The sequence below is a fragment of the Pogona vitticeps genome, chromosome 1 (assembly GCF_051106095.1).
Source record: "Pogona vitticeps strain Pit_001003342236 chromosome 1, PviZW2.1, whole genome shotgun sequence".
In the NCBI taxonomy this organism is placed as follows: Eukaryota; Metazoa; Chordata; class Lepidosauria; order Squamata; family Agamidae; genus Pogona; species Pogona vitticeps.
Window position 1 is genome coordinate 85,209,939 of NC_135783.1, and position 25,323 is coordinate 85,235,261.

Genomic DNA, 25,323 nt, shown 5'->3' on the forward strand with positions numbered 1-25,323 from the left:
ATTTTCTTCCTGACTTCTTTCCATGTTCACTGGAGATTATTTGTTATTATGTTTTATATTTTGAAAGTGAGGGACTCTTTGAGCAGCACAGTTCTGTAGTTCTCTGATGCCTAAAGAGTCCTTAACCATGAAGGCCTGGAAGAAAAAAAAACCCATAAAAATAATGTCCAATGAATAGGAAGAGAGTTCCTATTCCCTGAAGAGTATATTCCAGTTGAAGACTTTCTCATATAATTCCTACTGGCAGATACAACTGAGGGCTGGCTGACCTGATACTAAACCAGATAAGGCTGTGCTGAAGCCAATCCGACCTGTAATCCTTGGATACTGGACATTATTAGATTTACCCTGGCACTGGCCTTTGTGACAGCATAGTGGCTATCAAGTTTGGAATGAGAAGCATAATTCAGCTTTTGCCCTGCTTCTCCCCTTCTGCCTGATCTCAGCCAGCATAACAATTGTATCAGGAAATCTAGCTCTGTCACCAGATCCGGGATCAGCTGGCAGAAGGAGATTTTCTGGCTGAAGAAACTGCTGCACATTCCAAACCCACTACAGCTGGTGTAGATTTCAGTTTGGATCACACTGCCTCAAGATTAAGGCCCAGAAAAGCAATTTTACTCAAAAATAAAAATGGTAAATGTTTACTCATTAAATATTTGAAATAAGTTAAAAATAAATATGATATTCAGGAAAATATTCAGGAAGCTTTCTCTGACTTTTTATTGTTGTTTCTGTTACTTAAACAAATTTTAACTTGAACTAAGATTTGATGTGGTCTTGGCACTCTATAAACTTTGGATTAGAATAGTGTGAATATATTTCCCCTTTTGAATACCTCACAGAATTGTGATTAAGTGAAATGGAGCAGTCAGGTATACCATCTTGATGCCAGTGGGAAATGCAAATGCAATAAATACATAAAAATTGATACAATAATAAAAAGAAATATATTAAATATAGCATTTTAGAATTATTGCAGAGCATGCATTTCCTTCTCCCTCTCTGGCACATTCATTTTGCAGGTTTATTTTACACATGCCCCGATAAATAGGCCTCCTAGAATGAAGCACCTCAGTGTTTCAGCTTTGCAGGATACATTTGCACCTCCTCATAGTCTGTGGAAACTTCTATGATGAGCACTTGTCTGGCTTGGACAGCCTCTTTGTGAATAGAACCACTTACGAGGAATCCAAGCGAGGTCTTTTTCTTTGTATACTTTCCATCTTTAAATCCTCAGGTACAAGTGTAGCTTCTTAGTGGTAGAATATTTACTTGCAGTGAAGCAGAGCACACTTTCAGTGCAGCCCAGAACCAAACATATGCCGCCTGTGGTGGGTTTGGAATGGGTAGAAGCAGCACAACTGGATTTGCCAAAAAATAAATATTCTGCTGGCTGTGATCAGACAGCAGAAGGGTCAGAAAGAGCGTGAACAAGGGGAAAAAGCCGGGGGGGGGGAGTTATGTCGCATCCAAACACCTCTCAAGCCATGCTCACGGCCCCTTTGTCAACCTAAAGCTAGGCCTTATGTCTGAGTGCTATCTTGGCATGTTGTTGAAAGACAGGATCGCCGGAAGCCCCAAATGGTCTGCTTTAAAAGTGCCAAACGTGCTCTATTTGCTTGCACTGTGCTGGTAAGCTTGTTTCAATAATTTTGACTGATTTAAAAAAAAACACCCAAACTTCTATTTTGCCCTGTATCTGAAGATAGTCCAGATTATAATAATCAGAAATCAAATTGAAACAATGTAAAATCAATGCTTCAAAATATAATCAGAAAACAAATGAACAAAAATGAGAAACAAGAAAACACAGACCCAAATTCCAGCAACCAAAACCAGGCCATGATCATGGGAGTTCCAGGGCTGGATTTAACTTCAGAATGTTGGTGCCAATCAGGGTTCCAAAGGTAGGACAGTTTCCAACTGGGGCACCGCCAGAAATAAAGAATGCGATATTTTAGATAGCTATTTTGTTGTTGTTTAGTCATTAAGTCGTGTCCGACTCTTCATGACCCCATGGACCAGAGCACGCCAGGCCCTCCTGTCTTCCACTGCCTCCCGGACTTTGGTCAAATTCATGTTGGTTGCTTCGATGACCCTGTCCAACCATCTCGTCCTCTGTCGTCCCCTTCTCCTCGTGCCCTCATACTTTCCCAACATCAGGGTCTTTTCCAGGGAGTCTTCTCTTCTCATGAGATGGCCAAAGTACTGGAGCCTCAGCTTCAGGATCTGTCCTTCCAGTGAGCACTCAGGGTTGATTTCCTTTAAAATTGATAGGTTTGATCTCCTTGCAGTCCAGGGGACTCTCAAGAGCCTCCTTCAGCACCACAATTGAATAGCTATTACCAACACATATTTCAAATACGACTTTGTATCCTGACATTGTAACACACAGCCTTGTATATGCAACAGTATGGACTGGCAGGGTGAGCAGTTTTCTTTGGCTCAGAGCTACACATGTCCTTCATGATCCTCTAAATCAGAAATAATCAATAATGTGGCAACACACCACACACCAATTTCATCTATTCTTCTCACCCGTGGTGCTTCAGGTATGCTATTGGTTCTTACCTGGAAGCACCTGCTAAGAAAAAACAACACATTCAAGACAAAAACTTGTATGAAGGGATCGCATTCACTAATAGTCAATAGTCTTCATACCAGAAAATTGGATGTGCCATCTGTGAAACCTCTGCTTCCTGCGGAATAGTGCCTGCTAGTTTGAAAGCCGTGTAAATTGTTGTTGTGCTATATTTCTGAATGGGAATAGTAACAGCAAGTGGTGTGAATCTCTCCTGAGTTTTGACATTTTTTCATACCCTGTAAACATCTCAAGCCTTCTGAGCTGAGATTACAGACTCCTCTTGAGTCAACACTCCTATAGGAGAGGATAGCCAGTAAGTGAGAATCTGGCCTTTCAGGCTTAAGACATTAGCTCTCTTCTCATCAGTCCTAGCTCTGCCCTGGTTGAATGAGCATCAGGTTCTTGCTGAGGGACCAGATTGTCAGAGATTTCCCTCAGAACTATTCCTACCATTTGTCTGCTTTTTCAGTAACAATGAAAAAAGTGGAATCTGATAATTGTGGAAGCAAATGGAATTTTACTTTTGTGTGGATACCTATTTTTGGAACTCCAACAACAGAGTAATATATTTGTACATACAGTGGTGCCTCGCTTAATGAGCGCACCGTATAACGACGAAATCGCATAGCGATCCGTTTTTTCGGATTGCTAATGCGATCGCTCAACGTTTTTCCAATAGGGGAAAATTCGCTTTGTGAAGACCGGTAACCGTTTCGCTTACCGATCTTCGCAAAACGAACCCCGACGATCAGCTGTTCGGCAGCCAAAATGGCCGCCGGAAGCCTGGAAATGGCCCAAAATGGCCGCGCGCAGCGTTTTCGCGCCCTCGTTAAGCGAGGCGAGGGCGCGAAAATGGCTGCCGGCCATCCTGAAGCATCGCTGAACGGTGAGTATTTGGCCCAATTGGAACGCATTAAACCATGTTTAAAGCGTTCCAATGGAAATCCCTGCCCTGTTCAACGATGCTTCAGCATAGCGAAGGTTAATCCGGAACGGATTAACCTCGCTATGCGAGGCACCACTGTATTTTTGTATGCTAATACTACCTGGTTTATTATGTTTCTGTGAGCTTTTAATAACTGAGGAAGAGAGGTATCCAGGAACAATTCAACATTATCTTTTCTTGAATGAATTTGCAACTTACTTGTTTGAAGGCATACTCAGTGGGCAGGCACACAGCTGGCAGTCATCAGGCTTCCCTTTAGTAGCATCTCCATAGAAACCAGGAAGACATTTATCACAATATGGGCCACCTGTGTTGTGCTTGCAGTCCTACATAGAGAAGGGAAGACACAAAAATCACCTTTTCAGAATATCGTAGGGCCATAGTTGATTAAAAATCCACTAGGGGATATAGTGCCCCCAAGTTTGTCTGTCTGTTAAATTTGTTACAGTCGTAAACCCATTGCCTCTCAAAATTCTCCACACTGTTTGTGGAAAGGAAAACTAAAAGGATAATCTCAAACTATTTTTCCAAGAAAAAGAGAAATCGTCTCATGATTTCTCAAAGGTGAGGCTTACCCACTGTGGTAGCATAGCTTTGTTCTTGTCACTGCAAATAATTGTCTTCTTTTGCACTGCAAATTTATTTATTTGATTTCTACTTTGCCTCCTTCCCACAGCTGGCAACTGTGCTGGCTACCTAAACACCATTTTAACCCCTCCAAAATGCATTCTAGGACACTATGGTGGTGGTGGAGGAGAGGAAGCCCTCCCTTGAAATTGTTAGAAGTAATTCTGCAAAACAACAACAGTAACAACAAATTTACATAGAAAGTGAAACAATCTGCTCCTCATAAGCGAAAGACTGGCACAAAGTGATTCACAAGGTATTATGAATGCTTCTATGTTACTCCCTTCCATACTAGTTTTGTAATGTTACTGTGCAGGAATCATGGAAGACTCAAATGAATGGTTCTTTCCCGCTACACTGTAACCTACCCTAAACTCCCTCTTTTCCTTCTATAACAATTGTGGATTTTGATCAGAATGTTTTTATATATAAGTGAATATGTGCATGCTTACCATTGATCTCACAGGCCAAGTAACTTTCATGGCCAGTTCAGAAGCTATAGGAGCCAGTCATCAAAAGATGTATCAGGGATTACAGACAGAAAATTGAGTTTACATTCTTTCCCCAATCTCATTTCCTATACATGCACATCCCTCCTAAGTTCCCACATGTAATAACTGTACTTTACCACAATGTCTGAAGAGATGTAGCCATACCAGAACCTGATTGCAAAGCAAATCCTGAAACTAAGATAATATCTTGTGTTCAATCTCTCAGTAAATGACCATCTTAAACTGAAGTGCTAATCCCAACTAGCATAGATTTACTGAAAACAGGATTTACTTAAGTGTTGGTTTACATTCAGCAGTTAGTCTGATGAGTCTGTTCCGGCTGGGACTAGCAATTGGATTTTGATCATTACATTTAGTAGAAACTAAAGATGCCATAGCAATCTGCAGTCTCCACTCTCTCATGAAGATATCACACTGGTATTGTAGACTGAATGTACATATTTTTTGTGCACTGTAGGTGATAAAGGGAAAATCCAAAGGGTGACTGTTCATCAAAAGTGCAGATCTAAGTGGGGATCTCTATCAGCCGTTCACCTGACTCAATGGAGTGTGCATTCAGAGGTTCATCCTCAAGTGGTCAACAAATCATCCATGTGACTACTTTAATGTGTCACTGGTTGTCCCCGCCCCCCTCCCAGTTGCTAAGAACGTTCCTAAGAAAACTAAGGTTATTTGTGACACTCTGCACTCTTCATAGATAACCACAAGTGAGAGCAGGCAGAGGAGAAATCTCTGTGGAAATAAAGGAGCAGGTTTTATAGTCCCATAATTGTAACTATGGTTATGTTTATTCAGATGGCATTGCAATAATAAACCAATGCTGTCACTTTCTTTCCTAGAAAATGGAAAGGAGTTTGTAAGCCAGTGAATAAAGAAAGGAGTGGGGAATGAGGCACCCTGTTGGCATTTCTGCTGAACTATAGAGCTCTACATTTCAACTGGATCTTAGTAAACAAAACCCAGCAACAGCAGTTCATGTGTGTGCTTGCAGACAGTATTAAGACTATGAGATCCGTTCAGAAGATCTATGTTTCATGAATCCCTCAATGCTAAACCAGTTATCACATATATCACAATGGTAATGTGAATGTAATATTCAGCACCCACTACAGTATAGGTGTGCTGGAGAATCAAAGGGCTTTGCAGGTTATTCCAAGATGTGTGTTAGTGATTTTTTTTTTAAAAAATCAGACCTGTACTTCAGCCGTTGATCTAAGCTCTTATTATGAGTCAAAGAAACATATTTCAGTTTCTTTTCAAGTATATTTCAAAGCTGATGAAGAGTCAAAAGAAGTAACATATCAGTAAATTAGCTGCCTAAATTGTCTGTTGTATTACTGAAAAAACACCATGAATAGTAATGAGAAGGCCAAAAGGCTCAGTACATCTCAATAGGAAAAAAAAATCCCTTTGATGTGAAGCATGCCTCTTTTTTTTCAGCACTCAAACTTCTCTCTTTCTTTCTCTTTTTCACTTCAAAAGGCTTATGATCCAAATTGAATTGCAGCATTTAGCAGCCTGCATGGGTACCAACCAATCCTACTTCACTTACAGCCAGCACAAAATCCCTAAATAGATCTTTGAAACTTAGTTTCTATGTACTTCCTCGTTACAGAAGGATATTGCTGATGGTTGATGCTACAGTGGAAGAGAGGATATACGCAGACAGATTAGGTAGATACTAATGTTATTGTCTTCAAAGTTGTCTTTCCACCTACTCACTAGCATAGTATACGTGCCAAAGAGCATTGCTACAGATAACAAATACTAGATTTCTATAAATCAGAACCACCAGCTCATTGGCCACAAGCAATTTTTGCCAAGACTGAATTTTTCCACAGGTGTCTGCCTATTCCTTCCAGAGTCTTCTCATCTATCACTTGGCAGCAGAGAATAGAGATGTGCCTCAAAGACAAATTTTGATTGGATCCCACTTTGGAAAGCAGCCTTACTGCAGATTGCTTCTGGCATGATCCAGGGCTCCTCACATCCAAAGCTGAATGTCACTTCGGAAATTTATTGCTTTCTATGTTTCCCTATTAACATGAATGGTGAAATGAAGAGGTTACTATAAATTTCTAAATGTTTTCACAGAAATGGATGACAATTCAAACACAGTAGTCCCTTCTGATTGGATGAAATCTCCCAAATTTCAGAGAATTATGGAGGGAACAATAGGCATTATATAAAGCCTGTAATTAGACTTAAGGTTTGTTTATTATTAAACAATAATGATTTGAAGAGGAGCCTTAGTAAATCCATTTCCTGACTGGAGGCTACAGCCAATACACTGCTACACTGACAAAAACTGCACCCCTTCTCTTCATCCTTTCTCTTGACATGAGGTCCTTCATGATTCCATGTTGTTCCAAGGTATATTGGAAGAACAATTTGGTGAACAAATGAAGGAGCTTCTTCCTCATGTGACACACTATTCTTAGATTGCACACCAGGTAGTCCATAGACTCAATAAGGACTGGAAAGTTAGAAGCTTTAGGTCCTCTATCTTAAAGACTCAGAACTGAAACCATTCAGTTTGACAACTCAGGCTCCTTGGGTGGTGGAAAACAGAGTATTACCAGGCAGTCTTTACACTGCCCATTGTGAAGATAATGTGTACCTCCACATTTGTCCTGATACATAACCTGTACCCTGGACAAGAAGCTACTATTAGAACGGAATGCAGAGAAACTAAATGGTTTCCCATAAGCAAAGATGTCAAATAAAGATGTGTTCTTTCTCCCTATCCATTCAGTTTGCATGTAGAATATACCATATGGAAAACTGGATTAGATTCAGATGGAGGACTGAAAATTGTTGGAGAAACATGAATAATTTAAGATATGCAGATGTCATTGGTAGGAAGCAGCAACAACTTGAAGTGCCTCATGATCTGCAGTTGAATATTATGAAGATATTTGGTAGTAGCCCACCAGGCTGAATGATGGAACTGGAAAATATCAAAAGATAAGAGGTAGAGAAGAAGGCTTCTTACCTCCACACTGTTTCCATGCCATTTCTTCATGCCTATGAAAAGTGGCATGAAGAATCTTACAAGAGTGCATGGGGAAACCAGTACCTATGAAGGCTGTCTCCATAATAGAATTATAGGGCTATGAGTTCTTCCCAAAAGTCATATCCCTACGAGTCATCATGCTGAAATCTGATAAGAGTAGCTCCCCAAGTAGCTGGCTGGGTAAGTGGGGCTCTTCAGCCTTGGAAGGCAGCCCATCTAGGAGAAGGAAAACTCCGATTTCAAACCTCCACTGCCTTGTGGCTATTTCTACTGATGGAATAGGCTTCAAGAGTTAACCTCGAGGCAAAATCCGGAGCCGGAGTCCCGGAGGTAGTTCATATCATTCTAGCAACTCCTGTGACATTGCTGGAACCAGTTGTATTGACTCTTGCCTTTCTACTGGACTGTTTCAGCAACATGGAGAGGGGGGATTTGTTGCCTGGGTAACAGCCTATCCTTCATATTATTTTACCCAGGCTTTGTGCTCTGGAGAGGACACTCCAGGTTCGCATACAGTGTCGAAATAACATAGGAAGTAGCAGTTACCGGTTATAAGTCTTTGCTCGACTGGTGTAGAGCATGACACCAGGGGCTACTTCCAATGGTGGAAGAGGTCACTGTACTTCACTAGGTAGCTACTAGTCATCTTAAGCTGGGCAGCCCCCAGCCAGTAAGGTGCTGCCTCACCACAGTCTGTTAACCTCATGGGGTGTATGGGGTTTATTTAGGATGAAAGCTGACAAGGAGGTCAATAACCCTGCACCAGGGAATATGGTGTTGGCTTTGCGATCAGAAATACTCTGCTGAGATCCATTGTTCCACCTACTGTGGGGAGTGAAAGTATCCTGTCTCTGCAGCTCCACTCATCAGCGGGACCGGTCACCCTCATTAGTGCATATGCACCAACACTGTCGTCCACAACAGAAGTCACAAGACAAATTCTATGACGATCTGGCAGCTACTTTCAAAGAAGTCACTGAGAAAGAGCCATTGTTCATTCTCAGAGACTTTAATGCTAGAGTTGGTGCTGATAACACTTCTTGGCCCACTTGTCTAGGCCGTTTCGGCATTGAGAAGATGAATGAAAATGGCCAGCGCTTGCTGGAGTTTTGCTGTTCTTATGGTCTTTGTGTCAGCAACATGTTCTTTAATATGAAGCCTCAACACAGAGTTTCCTGGAGACATCCAAGATCCAAGCATTTGCATTAGCTCGATTTGATCCTCACTTGACGTTCTAGCCCTCCTAGTATTACGATCACATGCAGTTACCAAACTGCTGATGATACTGATTGGAACATTTCAAGAATGCTGTTTATAACACCGCCCTGTCCACATTTGGCAAGAAGACCAAAAAGATGGCAAACTGGTTCAAATCCCATTCAGAGGAGTTGATGTCAGCCATCGAGGTTAAGAGGAGAACTCTAGCAGCATACAAAGCATGTCCTACTGAGTACAACTTGCAGGCTCTTCGAGCTGCTCATAGCCAAGTCCAACAGGCTGCCAGGAGATGTTCCAATAATTATGGGATTCAGCTCTGCTCTCAGATACAGACAGCAGTGGACACAGGTAACATCAAGGGAATGTATGATGGTATCAAGCAGGCTTTAGGTCCAATACAGAAGAAATCAATACAGAAGAAATGGCTGACATCAACTCCTCTGAATGGGATTTGAACCAGTTTGCCATCTTTTTGGTCTTCTTGCCAAATGTGGACAGGGCGGTGTTATAAACAGCATTCCTGAAATGTTCCAATCGTTCAGGTGCATTTGCATCAGCTGGGCCTGGAAGGTTTCCTCAAGCGCTTGGGCAAATCCCTCCACTTTTCTTTGATAGCAAATCTTGCTGATGTCAATATGTGGTCTTCCTTCCTTTTTCGTGTGATACAATATCATTGAAGTCTGCTACAGGCATGATCATCCAGGACTGAGCACAGCCGATGGACCTCTGGGTGGAGCACTACTCTGAGCTATATTCTAGAGAGAATGTAGTAACCAAAGAGGCATTAAATAACATCAAGAGTCTGCCTGTAAAGGGAAGAGTTGGACAGCGAACCAACCTTAGCAGAAATAAAAGCGGACTTGGATTCCCTCGCCTCCGGCAAGGCACCTGGAAAGGACAACATCCCTGTTGAAGTGTTGTAAAGAGATCATCACCACTGAGCTCTGTGAAGTCTTTTTTCTTTGCTGGAGGGAAGGTGGAGTACCACAGGACATGAAGGACGCAAACATCATCACATTGTATAAGAACAAAGGAGACAGGGGTGGCTGCAATAACTACCATGGCATCTCTCTTCTCAGCGTTGTAGGGAAGCTGCTTGCCCATGTTGTGCTGAAGAGACTCTAGGTGCTTGCAGACAGAGTCTATCCAGAATCACAGTGTGGATTTCGAGCTAATAGATCCACCACTGACATGGTATTCTTCCTCAGACAGTTGCAGGAGAAATTGAGGGAACAATGGCAGCTACTCTTTGTGGCCTCCATAGATCTCACAAAGACCTTTGATTTTGTTAGCAGGGATGGCCTTTTTAAAATATTTCCCAAGATTGGATGTCCACCTCAACTCCTTAACATCATCAGGTTCTTTCATGAGGATATGAAGGGCACTGTAGTTTTTGATGGCTCAACATCAGATCCCTTTGACATCTGAAGCAGAGTGAAACAAGGCTGTGTCCTCAGGCCAACCCTGTTTGGGATCTTTTTTTGCTGTCATGCTGAAGCATGTCTTTGGAACAGCAACAGAAGGTGTCTATCTCCGGACTAGATCAGATGGAAAGCTCTTTAATCTCACTAGATTGAGAGCGAAGACCAAAGTCCAACTGAAATGCATGCGGGACTTCCTCTTCACCAATGATGCAGCCATTGTTGCCCACTCTGCTAAAGACCTCCAACAACACATGAATCATTTTAGCAAGGCCTGCCAAGACTTTGGACTAACAATCAGCCTGAAGAAAACACAAGTCATGGGCCAGGGCATGGACTCACCTCCCTCTATTACCATCTCCATGCAAGAATTGGAGGTTGTTCATGACTTTGTGTACCTTGGCTCAATGATCTCTGACACTCTCTCTCTGGATGTCGAGCTGAATAAACGTATTGGGAAAGCAGCTACCATGTTCTCTAGATTCACAAAGAGAGTATGGCTTAATAAGAAGCTGGGGGCATATACCAGCCAATCCAGGTCTATACAGCCTGTGTCCTGAGCATACTCCTGTACTGCAGTGAGTCCTAGACCCTTCATGCATGGCAGGAGAGGAAGCTGAACACATTCCATACGCATTGTCTCCAATGCATTTGTGGTATCACCTGGCAGGACAAAGTTCCAAACAGAGTAGTCCTAGAATGAGCTGGAATTTTTAGCATGCGTACATTACTGAAACAGTGACATCTACGTGGGCTTGGGCATGTCATGAGAATGGCTGATGGCCAGATTCCAAAAGATCTCCTGTATGGAGAATCCGTGCAGAGAAAGTGCTGCAGAGGGAGACCGCAGCTGCGATACAAGGACATCTGCAAGCAGGATCTGAAGGCCTTAGGAATGGACCTCAATAGATGAGAAACCTTGACATCTGAGTGGCCAAGCCATGAGGCAGGCAGTGCATCATGGCCTCTCCCAATTTGAAAAGACCCTTGTCCAGCAGGCTGAGGTGAAAAGGCAGTCCTGAAAGCAGCAAGATCAGGGAGCTGGACAGAGACAGACTGTATTTGTCTTCAGTGTGAAAAGGATTGGCACTGTCCAATCAGCCACACTAGACGCTGTTCCTAGTCCTCCATACAGAGCACATTACCATAGTCTCTAAAGGATGCCTACACACAGCTCCCCAATAGCACTGTACTGCAAAGAACAGCTTCTGTTCCTTGTCCACCTTGGCTCTCAGTATTCCTTGTTCTCTTGATTGATAGACCCCCACCCCCCTGGCAGCTTGATCTAGACTGCTTCTTGAATACATATATGCTTCCTCCTTGACAATTATTGATCTGGTAAACTCTTGATTTATGAACTGACCCTGACTAGTACTCCTGGCTATTCTTTTTCTTACTCCCTAGATTTTCACTTTGGACTTGCCCTTCTGTCTTGTCAGATACTAACTTTTTACAGGGCCTGGTTTGCAGGTACTTGTGGCTTGAAAACAAGATATCGTTTTGCTTGTGGAAGAATCTTGCCCTTATTCCAGATTTCCGGACACATTCGTCCTTGTCAAAATAATCCACCAGTTATTAACAATGCAATCCTTTCTCAAAGACTGGTAGATTATTTTGACAAGGGAGAAAATATATCTAGTCAGTCACACCCTACCACTACACCAGAAGAATGGTGGACTTGCTCTTTAAAGTACAGTATTTCAAGAAATGGCCAATTTTGCTATAAGCCTTCACTATTTTCAAGAGACATTAGCATCAAGAGGTTAAAATGAAAAAGCAATGAAACAGATTCTCTGGTGAGGAAAAACAAATGTTCCAAGTGATTTTTCCCCCTCACCAGATTTAAATGAAGTATTTCAGAATGTCAGTATCATGACATATGTTTTTCCCCCTAAGCATTACTTAAGTTTGAGTATAGAATTAGTAAGAGAATCATTTCAGGCACTCATTTTAGGCATTCATGAAAAAAGCAGTTTGAGAAATTCACCAATCCACCAATTTGAATTATCTTGTTCAGAAGTGCAGAACCATTAACTGTGTTGTGGAGAGGAACACAGGGAGGCCAGTGATAATTTCAAATGCCAGACCCCATTGTAAAACCCCCAAATTTTCATTTGGGATTTCTCCCTGAAGCTTTTCCTTGGAAGGAGAAAGAAAAGAACAGTGGCAGTGGGCATTTAAAAGTGCACACAATCCAGAGTTGGTTTGAATTCTCCAGGGAATGTAGAGTATGATACCCAGCTAAATTGGCAGTGGCTCAAATTGCATTTCTGCAAGACTAATGAAATGAGAAATGTTGTTTCAAGCTTCATGCCATGTCAGACAACATAAAACTAAAATGCCCTTGAGTTAATCAGAACAGTCTATTCAGCGTAATTCACCCATTCAAAACAGCTACTGAGCAGACTGGAAACAGTAGTGCACTGGGCATGATTATTCTGGATAACGCAAGTGCATTTAATTGCTGAGTTAGTAGGCAACTATAGCAAATATACAGATTATATCAGGAAAAAGCAACTTTCATTCATCCTAAACCATGTTTTCCCTCCCGATCACTTTCTTTCTATTAGATTTACTGATGTCTTCCTAGACAGTCAAACCTGCATACTGCATTGTAATAGTATTTGCTGCCAAATTTCTGCTACTCTAGGCATATCGTAAAACCCGCAACAGAAATGAGAAGAGGTAGGATATCCTGTATTAAGAGGTCTGTTCAACTATTCTCCTTGCCAGTTTTTGTAAGGCCTGTCGCTATCAAACTAATGTAAAGAAGCCTTCCTGTTCACCTTTATTCGCAGAAGCTACTTTATCCTGTTACCAGGAGATTCTTTAACTTCAGAAGCAGTTCAATATAAAGATCTCTCCTGTCAAATCACAGCTTCTTTCCTTAAGTACCCAGGGTCCCTGAGGTAGTTAATTCAATTGCATGGGTATACTGACGTGATCTCAGCACTGTCAATCACCACTTACCAAGCATTCTCCAGTGAGATCAGCGCAGGCCTCCGCGTGACCGAAGCATGTGCATGGCCTGCAGATTCCGCCAACAATGGTGCCGTTCACCCTCCTGTGCCTTGGCCAACAAGACTGCAGAAAAATGAAACATGTTTTCACACAAGTGTTGAAGGAAAACAGTAGCGGTGATACAACATTCAATTTGATGAGGCAATATTTCTCTGTTGTTGTTGTTTATTCTGCCCTCAGCCCACGTTGTTCTGATCTAAGGATGAAAATCTGTCCTAGTCTCACTCTCACATGCGAGAACAAGAAGCCAAAAAAAGTTGTCTTTACCTCCTGTGAAGCATTCAGATATTTCTGATGAAGCACTCTGTTTTTTGTTTTTTGTTTTGGAAGGGTGGAGGCAAATTGCACAAACGGCATGGCTAAGTCACAGGAGTTTTGTCTTCTCACACCAGCTTTCAACCTTCAGATGCATTAGATGGCTTGTTTTGCCAACTTTTTGATCAGTTAATTCTTCTGGGCTTCCTGTGTCCCTGTGTGATTCGCCTCATTTTTTGTTTACTGAAATATATGTGCTTCACAAAGGGAAAAGACAATAGTTTTGTGTAGCAGGAGATACATGGCTGCTACTCAGAGTTGACGACACTGGGCTAGGTAAAGCAATGGTCAGGTACCAAATAATTATTTGGAAGACAAAGACTGGGTTCCAAGTACTCAGTTTTCCACAGAGACCTTTTGAGACAATATGCAACCCATCATGAGGGAGGGGGAGGTGATTTTCTGTCATTTTCTCAGGCTGGAGTTCAGAAAATTTCTGAGAGTTAACAAACTCTCAACAGGCTACCTTGACATGTCAAGATAACCTGCCACTCTGAGTGATGTAAGTGAGATAACAAGACATCTTCCCACCCACACCTTTCATCCACCCGGCATCATATTGTTCTGTAGAAGAGCATGCTGCATCAAGTCATCTCTATGCTTGAAGAGCTGTTGCTCAGGCCAGTGATCGAACAGCAGCATTAAAACAAAACATGACATCTTAAACCTACTGCTAAATCACGACAAAGGGAAACAAACAAAACAGCACAGCTCTTCTGCCTCCAGTGAAAACAGAGGGAGGCTCTTCTCATTGTGACTCTTCTGTCACAGTATATTAAAGGTTTCACCCATGTCTTTGGGTTGTGTGCATATCTGCCTAACCTTCCCTGGAACGTAGCACCCTCTTTTTAGGGTTTTTTTTGGCCCCTGCAACAAACAACAAGGATAAAGAATAGATTGAAGTACTTATATGCCTCTAGAAAACGTGTCTTCCTTGCATGATATCTGCACACTGACCTTAACCGAATAGGCAGGAGTAAGACTAAAGGAGGAGTTAGCTTGCTCTTTCTTCTGAAAAGGTAAAATAAAAGCAGAGAAATGAAGAGTGGAAATTAGATAGCATCACATATTGAGATTTATAGACTCAAAGTAGTTAGAAGATAAATTACAGAAAGAAAGAAAAAGAGAGACAACAAGGGATCTTTTCTTGAGACTTTAATCGCAGCTAAAATACCACTGAGCTATCTTGGATCAAATGTTAATGAGAAGTAGAAGACAAAATTTACAGAGAAAACAGAGAGAGAACTGCATGAGTTTTTCCCACCTAATCTCATGGGGAAAAATACTCTACGTATGCAGGTGTGTGCACATATGTTTGGGGTGTTCTTGTTTTACCAAAGAACAACAACATTGTCAGCTCTAAAGTGACATTCAGCTTCTTCACGTGAAGGTTAAAAGTGTTGCGGGCAAGTGTGTGCATACACACTCAGTTTCAGTGTCTCTGTTCATTCAGACCTTGACTTCCACAGGTTGAGCGGGAAGGATTGAGGGATGCTTCTGCTTGTGATTACAGAGGGGCATGAACCGCCAGTTCAGCAGTTTGTGCCAGTTTGTTAATCAGCTGAACAGGCGTTCAGTGCTCTAAAGCCCTGCTTCCTCTGGTGGGTGCCATTCGGAGGCAGTGGTCTGACTTCAGTTTCCCACCTCCTCCAGGTGCTGCCTCTGAATAGGCACCGATTGGAGGCCGATAAATGAATCTGTGGTTCACACCTACCATATTTGCCGGCGTATAAGATGACTGGGCATATAAGACGACCCTCCAACATTTCCACTCAAAATATAGAGTTTGTTATATACTCGTCGTATAATACTACCCCCTCTTCCGCACACCTTCCACACACCAAATAAAAGGTGCTATTCATTGTCACCATTGTACAACCGCAGTGCGACCGCAGTGCCTCCGGCCCACCCCTGCATCTCCCTGTGACTGGCACTAGTGCACAAGTGCACATGTGTGAGCTCTGCGTAGACAAGGGGCAGGCCGGAGCACCGCTGCTTCCCGCTGAGCAGAACGGGCTGGTCACGTTGAAAAGGCTGCCACCTCTGTTTCACTGCTGATGCTCGCCGCGGCCGCGCTGGATACCGCGCGATACTGGACGGTATGGAGAATGAGGTGGGCAGGCATCGGGAGGCTACTATGGGCACCGGGTGAGCATCGGAAGGCCACTATGGGCAGCTATGTCTATCCCAACTGAAGTGCACCTGGCGTATAAGATGACCCCCCCCCCAATTGGAGGCATGTTTTTCAGGGCAAAAAAGTAGTCGTATTCTCCAGCAAATACAGTATCTCTACTTGTGATCATTTGAATGAGATGTTGTGTCTTCAGACTTTCCCCTATATTCATGAAGGTCAGGGGCTGAGGGACAGGGACACCTACATCCCTTCCTCACTTTTAGCCCTCCCATAGGCAGGATCAATAACAACACAGGGCCCTAGAAGCTGTGGAAATCATTGCCATTCAAAAAACATAATTTAGTACAATGTGTAATATCAATGAGCAGTTCTCAGTGGAAGGGATACCTTACTGGTGTGATTCATCAGACTCCCCCAAATGCCCTCACTTCCTGTTTAGAACAAATTGCAAGCTAGCAGTTCTCACATACTGTATGTTTCACAAAATTTTACTTCCAGCACAACTGTGGTGGTCAGAACCAGGTGATTTCTCTACTGTTAGGCAAGGAACACTTGGGAAGACGTAGATACGATAAATCTCAAACCTCAAAAGTACTTAAGAGGGCACAGCATTTGCTGGGATTGCATGCATTCACACAGAACAAAATAATCTTTCAGTCTTTTAATATCTCTTCCATCATTTTCCTCTTATTGTATCTGACTCTTCTATGTCTAAATGTAAGTATATATAACCTCATACATCTGTAAGTACTCAGTCAATAACTATTAGAGAAAGAGAATATTCATGAAATATGCTTAGAAGCCCTTCTGCATGCATAGAGTTAGTCATGGTGCTTTTTTGGTATTATAGTCAAAATGTACAAGAACACTTGAAACTGTTTTATGAAGAGTCTGCCCATTGATAATCGTATACAGTACATATTTGTTTAGTAGCATAAATCCTGAAAACTGCCGAATTTGTCACAATTACCTTTTACGGAAATAAATGAAGTTTCATGGCAGCTTGGGAAAAAAAAGCTCCTTGTTTATTTTCTCCTTCTTGTCAAACTTATGTTTTCCTCTGAACAATTCAAAGGGTTCTCAGGATCTGTAAGTCCTTACTTTTGATTAAAAGAGATGCATCCATTGGAGGTCAGACACAGAAGCAATGCCTTATTGTATAGCTCAGTCCAAAATGCAACAAATACCTGCAACAATCTTGCTGTGCAGTTATGCAAAAGGTTTAATTTTTAGCAACAAATTGTCATAAATTAAGAAATCTCCACAGGCAGAACCTTTTGCATATTGAGCTTTGTGGATCAGCATGTAACAGATAAAACTCATGGTGATTTTTTAACTTATGATATTTCACCACTAAAAGTTACACCTCTTACATAACTGCTCAACAGGATTTCAGCCAATGGATTCATGAAAATCATTATATTTTCATTAGCATTCTGTGTGGTGCACGGAGGGTATTGGAGATCAAGTCTATAAATTATATGCATGGCAGAAAGGGCTTTGCATTGAAGAGTTATTATAAAGCTTGCTTCAGTTGTAAGACTATCTGGTACTTATGATAGCAGAACACTATTAGTAGTAATCTTATTCTACTAAATAAGCTACTCTAGAAACTGATAATTAGAAAACTTAAAGATTTACTGGTTCAGGAAATACATAATAGAAAAGGATCCCACCTTCTGCTTAAAATATGAAGCCCCCAAGAGTTAATTTCCATGCATGTAACCATTACGGAGAAGACTGCTTTGGTGGGTTCCTCCCTCGAACAAAGAGAAGCATCCATCCATCCATCCATCCATCCCTCCCTCCCTCTCTCTCTCTCTCTCTAGGACGTGCATCAATGCCCTTTGATACTATCCTTTGGCATGGAGCCTCCAAAATCTGAGAGTCTGACTCCATTTTTGCCATCCTGGGACAGTGAAAAATAAAATTCTCTAAAATAAAATTGCAAACACAACTCACAGGGATGATTTGTCATTAAAAGCTATTCCATAACAATCCGACCTCAAGTGGTCCTTTAATCAGTGACTAGAATGTCACTTCCAGTTTCAAAAAACAAAACAAAACAAAAAGGTTTTGGGCCTAAAACAGATTGGTTGGGGGAAGGGGAGAGAGTAGCCTTAAAATGGTAGATCATAGCCTTTAGCCCTATAAGAGGCATTCTGTCATTCTTCAACATTTTCCCTATGTGGTTCTGAGCACCCACACTCACACATGCAAATATACATGCATGTGGATGTCGATGTGTATACAGAAGGAGATAAACACCTGTCATGTGTACCAGAGGAGAATAGTCTACATATATCTGTGCTTGGGTGAAGTAAGTAAGTAAGTAAGTAAGTAAGTAAGTAAGTAAGTAAGTAAGTAAGTAAGTAAGTAAGTAAGTAAGTAAGTAAGTAAGTAAGTAAGTAAGAAAGTAAAGTAAAGTAAAGTAAAGTAAAGTAAAGTAAAGTAAAGTAAGTAAAATTTACTACCCTGTATGCCTATGTTTTCTTTGATGCACCTTCCCTGGGCAAAATGGTCATTTCTATGGTTATCAGGAATATACTTAAAATGGACTTGTTAAAAAAATCTTAGAGTATATAGGGTCTTCAATAAGGAGAAGGATAAACCTTAATAAGGAGAACAGATAGGAACTGATGAGGGTCAAGGTAAAAACTTCTCCATGCTTGAGCCAAAATATGGGAAAACAAGGAAAGATTTCAAAAAAGAACAATAGGAAACTGATGATACTTCAAGGTGGAAAATTCTCAGTTCCTAAGACATAACTTAAATAAAGCGCTAAGGTTAGTAGGGAAGGTTCTATCAGAGCTCTTGATCATAGGCAAAAGGGTGGATATGCTATTCCTGACATCAAAGGCAAAATAGGATTCAGAATGCAAGGGAAATAAGAAGCATCAACACTTTAAATAAATAAGCATGGCATTTCATTTCATTCCACCTTTGCTCTGTTTGTACATACTTTACAAACAGGCTTCAAAGGCTGGTGGTTAGGAACACTCTTTAGTTAGGAGATGCTTTCTGATGAGCTTGCTTCTAGCTACTGAAATCTAATACATTTGCCTGGTGACAAGCGGTTATATTCTTTTAATCCTCATGCACTACAGTAACACAGTTTAATCTGGCAGATGTACACAGATCTAGTTTTGCAAAATGTACACAAAATCAGACCCTCGGGGTGGGCATTCTATGACACAGGGCAAGAACACAAGCTTTATTTTACTTAATCTAGTTTCAGTTTACTTTTTCTGGCTTGGGTGTTTGGGTAAAATTGAACTCATTCTGCACATGCAGTGTTCCTTTGAATATGAGGCTTTATTATATCCCAACCCCCCAAAAAGGGAATTCTTGCTGATGATGTAAAACATACCACACTCCAAAGAATGGCTGAAATCCAGTTGGCATAACTTTATGTCACACAATGAGGATGACATTGTCTGGCAATGTTACTCTTTATCTTATTTTAATTTAAAACTTCCTATTTCCCCTTCAGGTTCTGTGACTCCCTAGGGGACCCTTTGTCCTGGAGAAACATGTAGGAGCCTCAGGAAGACGGGGGGGGGGGGGGACTTTCATTTTTTAAAAAAATTGCTGCCAGATCACTAGCAGAGCTTTCCTGATATAAAAGGTTCCCTTCTTGTCCTGAGGCTCCCAAAGGCTTTGCCAGAACAAAAGGGATCCCTAGAGGACCTTGGAACCTGAAATGGGTGAGAATGCTATAAATTAAATTGAAATAAAGAATCATGTAGCTAGGTGATGACATCATTCTTGTGGCCTGGTGTAAAGATTTCAGCCAATGTTTGCTTATCTTAGTGCCTGTAGTTTTTTTAAAAGGAAGATAGTATAACACTGTCATCATCTAATGTTTACATTATATTTTTGCTCAAGATCTAATAGTATAATTTGGTATATAGTGTCACTAAAATTGAGATTTTCTTCCCACTCCCCTCCTGATGCAGCCATCTGTCGTTCTTTTCTGGGAAAGGATTTTAGGATGCTTGAAGGCTACATGAAGAAGGGAGAGTTGCTGATTTCTGCAGAAGCAATGCAATGCAGTGGAGATAAACCACTGGATTTTTAAACATAATGTTTAATGTTATTTTAATTTTAGAATAGTACGGATGATTTTTTATACATGCTGCCATGGAGTCCTTGGGCTCCCATGAGTCCCAGTCTGGGGAGAGAGGCAGAATATAAATTTAATCACATACCTAAAAATAAAACCCATATAGAAGTATACTACACTATGAGCAAAATCCTTTTGGGTGGATCTGCCTGGACGATGGGAATGAGGGCATCAGAAGGCTTTCCTGTATGCATCTGGGAAGCATATGATTGCACTGTATTGTGTGTGTACCCCAGAGTCACAAAAGGCAGCTCCCATCAGTGGCACTCATCCAACAATATTGCAAATGACAATAACTAAATAATTTACTGCAGTATACTATATCACACAAGATAAATAATCACTACACATAGTATACACATTACTTTCTCCCCCTCCCCCAAATCATGTCTGTTTAAAAAAGATTTCTAGAAATCTTTTTTCCCTCTTATTTTCAACAGGAGGAACAAGAGAGAATGTATGAATTAAGGATATAACCCTTAATAGCATATATACAATCATGGTGTGCTCTGAAGGAAAAGAGAGCTGACAAGTAAATGCCCAGAGTGCCTGTATAAATGGCATATTGTTTATAGTCTTGTGAAACAGAACATCTTTGTGATTTAAAGCTCTTCCTTAGAGGCATGGTTTTGAAAATTTCTGCATTTCAAGCCACCGTGAGCAATGCCTTTGCAAATTAGTTAAGCATATGTGCTCTCACTCTGAGTATATGTGAGATAGAAATAGGAAGAAAATATGGAAATGTTACATTTGTGACCTTCAACAACACTACATTTTCTAAACCAGGAGTGGGCATCATACAGCCTGTGAACAAAAGCAACCGCCAGTCCCTCTAAACTCAGCCACCAAATTTAAGTACGAAACAGTGAAAGGACCTTTGAAATATAAGAAATGTTCAACTCAGAGAGGCTTTTGCAGTTTGAGAAAGTCTCTTTTACAGCATGTATTTCCTGTTCCTTCTAAGGGCTTTTTGCAGTTTGGTGACAAAATTTAGCAAGACAACTGGGCACTGAATTTTAAAGCTTGTTGAGCTAGGCATTTGTCCCACTTATTGGTGCATTTAGGGGCAGATTGGTTTCCTCTTTTTTCTTCTTCTGGCAAGCACACAACATAATCATTAGAGTGGAGCAATTTGCTGTCAGGGCACCCGACTCACACCTTTTTGAGCCCTTGTCTGAGACTTCTACTTTTTTCAGTATGGGTTGGTGTACTCAAGTTTAATCCATTCCCAGTGTGTGCAATCTCTGGATCAAGATTTGCAGCTCTCAAAGCTGGCAGTGCTCCTTCCAGCTTGAATTTTCCTTACTGTGAAGTGGCTTAATAAACCTAGACAGCAGACAATTTCTTAATTGGCACTACACAAAAGGCAAAGAAAAAAACAATATTTTAAGTGATTCAGTGTATCAGTGACAGTCTAGCATAGGCAAAAATAGCAATTTCACTTCACCTGACCCTCTGCAGAGGAGCAGGGGAAGTGTTCAACTGAAAACAGAAGAAGACAGAAGGTTGCTTGAGGTCGATATGTCCTCCCCCCAGCTTCAAGTGATCTTATTTATATTGCACCAGCTCTCACTGAAAGAACCAGTGCAGATGTGCTCTCAACTAGTGGGTGGCAGGGTGGGGACAATTGTGCCTGCTGAAGAAATTGGCCCGTCCTTATTCCAAATCAATGGGGCAACTATCCTAGATGTGGAAAAAGATGGAAAAAGCAATCAAGGGGGATTGAAAGGATTTTCATTCTGAACTGTCTGGGAAGGATTTAAAGGGTTGCAGTCTTCCTTTGCTCTTCAACCACCAATCTCCCTCCTTTATGTGTGATTGTTAATTGATTTGAGCAGTGGCAGTATACTTTTCTTCATTTGCTGGAAGTGGTTTTGAGGCATGAGGATGGATCCAGTTTGAGGATCACATGGCGCAGAGATGCTCCCTTCTATGAGAGTGGGTACACAGAAACTACAGTAGGACCATGATATTCGTGGGATCAGTACTTGCAATTTGATTTGTCGGCTGCTTGAAAATATTAAATATCAAATTAAAAAAATTATATTCCAAAGTATATTACCAGAACTGGCTACTAGAGGGAACCAGAGACTATGCTATATATAGAATTTCTATGTCTGTACTTTTTGGCATCTGCAGAAAGGCTTGGAACCAATCCCCCCCAGATACCACGGTCTTACTGTATATGTATGTCCAGCTCACAGGCTATTCAACGCCCTTCAGTCCCAGATGCCAAGTGGAGCCACAATGTCCATGCTGTTAGTCACCTAATGTGTGATCTCTCCTCCATGCTAGAGCCAGAGATGTGGCAGCTGTAACTAATAAAGTTGTGGGCATTTTTGTTCCAATCATGTTGTGGTTAATCCCAACACCCTAGCCTCTAGAGCCATGGAAGTTTAACCAGCAAAATTCCTTTTCAAAGTAATGGGATTAATTTCAGAATGATTCCTATTGTAAGAAAAAGTTATATCAGGACTTTAAATGCAACCCAATGAAGGATGAACAGATGAGAATCTTCATTTCCTAAAGCATACAGTACAATATTTTTATGAATACAGATGTGATGCAGATGGGGTAAAAAACAGCGGAAGCCAAATATAGTAATGCATGCTCATTTTCCCCACCATCTCACAAATAATTTTTCCTCCCTTCTTCTCTACAGCTTGGTCCCAAGGATGACAACTGACACAGGATTTAAAATGACCACTTTAAACAGTGATTTCAAAAATTGTTAATGCTGTCGTCTATAGGCCAAACTAGATAAAATTGCACTTTCCCCTTAAAACTCATAGAATTTTCTTCCTCTTCATCAGACTGAAGGGGACCCAGTCCTTTCCTATTTCTCCCCACTCCATCCAATAATGTTTCCTATGACAAAGTTTCATCAAAAGCTACATTGAAGGGAAAAGCAGCTTTGTGTGAACACCAGCTTGAAATAGATGGAGTGAGGACATTTTTAATTTAGGAACGGAGGGTGAAAATGCATACATGCTATGTATTATTCTTGAGTTGGACTAGAGCTGCCATGGCTGCATGGGGTTTCAAAAAAGAAAGGAGAATTTGAGTCCAAATTTCTCCTTGTAGCCACACATAGAAAGGGGAGAAGACTAGATGATACCAGGGAAAACAATAGTTTCTTGTGATGTCTGAATGTGGCCATTGAGACTCTGAAGTAGACATGAACATGACTGTTCTGTGGCTTCATTTGAAAGAGACTGTCCCCTTGGTATTCTTTTGTCAACCCACTTGCAGTGCATTGGTTTTGGAATTTAAGATACATCAGTCAACTGGAGATAAACAAATTTCTTTCCATTAAGATGCTTACTTCACAGGAGGTCCCAGAATACCCTCGCGGACAGTGGCAAACTTCAACAGCAGATGCATATTTTTGTCCGGTGGAAGAGGAATCAGCAGCTTCCAAGCTGACATCACTCAGCCTATGGTGTAAGAATAAGATACACAGATTACTAGGAAGTTGATCTTTAGAGAGTTTTTCCTAGGAGACTGGGATGGGAGGAAGGGGATACTTTACTGTTGAAATTGTCAGCAACCATTTGTTTGTTTCAAGTACCCTTTCCCTCATTCCAGATGTGGCTTTTCTCTTGATAATACTCATGTTTCTAGTGGGGCAGGCTCACAAAGGGAAGCTGTCACAAGTGCATCCACAGTAGCAGGTCTGGGGTTAGCTTGCAATCTGTATATCTTTTTTTCAGTTGGAAGTACACACAGAAGTAGGCTGTTTCTCAAAGGCTAGAGCTAAGAAACTGTCAAGCACTAACTCCTCTCTTCCTAGGCAGAAAGTGTTTTGTAATTTTCATCGCATACACATACACAACTTCTTAACATTTCTTTGGTTGTGGAAAACAGACTAGTACATAAAGTTTTAAAAAAATTCTACAAGAGAAATAAAGGGAATCATTTTTCACTTCTAGCATCCCATATGTTATCTAGTAAAAGGAAACTGACAAAAAAGGGTACTTTCTTTGTGTTCTGAAAAATAACAAAAGAATTTTTCACAGACCTGCTTTGATCTGATAATAGCTGTATGAAGATACATATAGTACGGAGGGACAACCAGTTTACATAGCTCCCTGAAGCTACATTGCACTGAACTACTCTACTCTAACAGCAGTTTGTTTTTGCAGCAGAAGTGGGGAAGAAGAGGAAGGGGAAAACATGTTTGGTTCCCATTTCAGTAAGAACAGACCTGGGTTATGTGTGGCATCTCCACACATAAACTAGAATACACCCATCCTTTGGCCTTTGGGCTCCTCATAATGTTACAATGCAATTACTTTTCCATCAAAATTATATTTAGAAATGCAAATATTCTGGAAAACGATATATTAATACAAAAGGCATATATATTAGGAGACAGTATTTGCAAGAATGCGTATATTAGCTAGAAAGGGCAAATAAAAATATGCAAAAGTATGCATGGATTTAAAAGGCATGGGATTTTGTATTTGTATTTAACGAGGTGGTGATAGTAAAAATAGGATAGAATAAATGCATGCTTGATTTTAAAAACACCAAAAACAGCATCCCTACAGCTGAATAACTTTTAAACCATCTAGTCCTTCTTAAGGACTGTGAAAGAGACATGCTTAGTTCTTTTTCTTCTGCCCCCATTACACTTCACAGGAATACTTGGAACCTACCATTCCCTAGTCAAGTGACCCACAACCTCTTTGATTCTACTCAAATACAGCTGTGTTTCCTCTTCTGTCTCCTCACTGAGATCTCAAGAGTAGTGATGAAGGACAGAACAAAATATTTCAAAAATGTTCTCCCCATGGGACACGATCAGAAGAGTTTTGTGAGGGTTTTTTTTTTGGCATTTCAAGATATTTGCAATTAAGTCACAGAAGTACTTTTTCTGTTAAAAACTGACTTTGCTGGGGTTTTTTTATTTATTTTTTTGCTCTCATGCATGAATGAAAAAAAATCTTACAGCAGTTAAGTATTTTTCAAGGTGGTATCTTGATGTGCTGCTTTTTTTATCTGCAATAAGAGAAACTGCAAGGATTTGGTACATCTTTATTCAAGACGAAAGGCAGGGGTAGACCCACTGAGACAGTCAAGAGCACACATTCCACTGTCAGAAATCTCTCTTGACAGAGGTCAGCTCAGGAAGAAAGGTCTACTGAGGAGAAAGGGTCCACTTGGAAAAATGGAAAGAATAAATGCAAGGGATAAATCAGTAGAAGAGGCGGTAGATAAATTGAGGGATAAACAGATCAGATACAGTGGTGCCTCGCTTAACGAGTGCACCGTATAGCAATGTTTCCGTATAGCGATCCCTTTTTCGGGATTGCTATACGGAAACATACCCGATCGTCGCAATGGGGAAAACCCGCATTGCGAAGATCGGGTATTGCGGCGGCCATTTTGGAGCTG

The 25,323-nt window shown here is 41.1% G+C and overlaps 1 protein-coding gene across 1 annotated transcript in view; it reads right to left on the reverse strand.

The window, feature by feature from the left end:
* LAMA2 (laminin subunit alpha 2) overlaps window positions 1–25,323 on the reverse strand; it is a 535,204-nt gene that overhangs the window by 211,909 nt on the left and 297,972 nt on the right. Inside the window, exons 16-18 of the mRNA XM_072996866.2 lie at window positions 23,249–23,360; window positions 13,298–13,411; window positions 3,732–3,859 (exon numbers count right to left, since the gene is read on the reverse strand). Of these exons, the coding sequence (XP_072852967.2) occupies window positions 3,732–3,859; window positions 13,298–13,411; window positions 23,249–23,360 (354 nt within the window). The remainder of the gene's footprint in view (window positions 1–3,731; window positions 3,860–13,297; window positions 13,412–23,248; window positions 23,361–25,323) is intronic.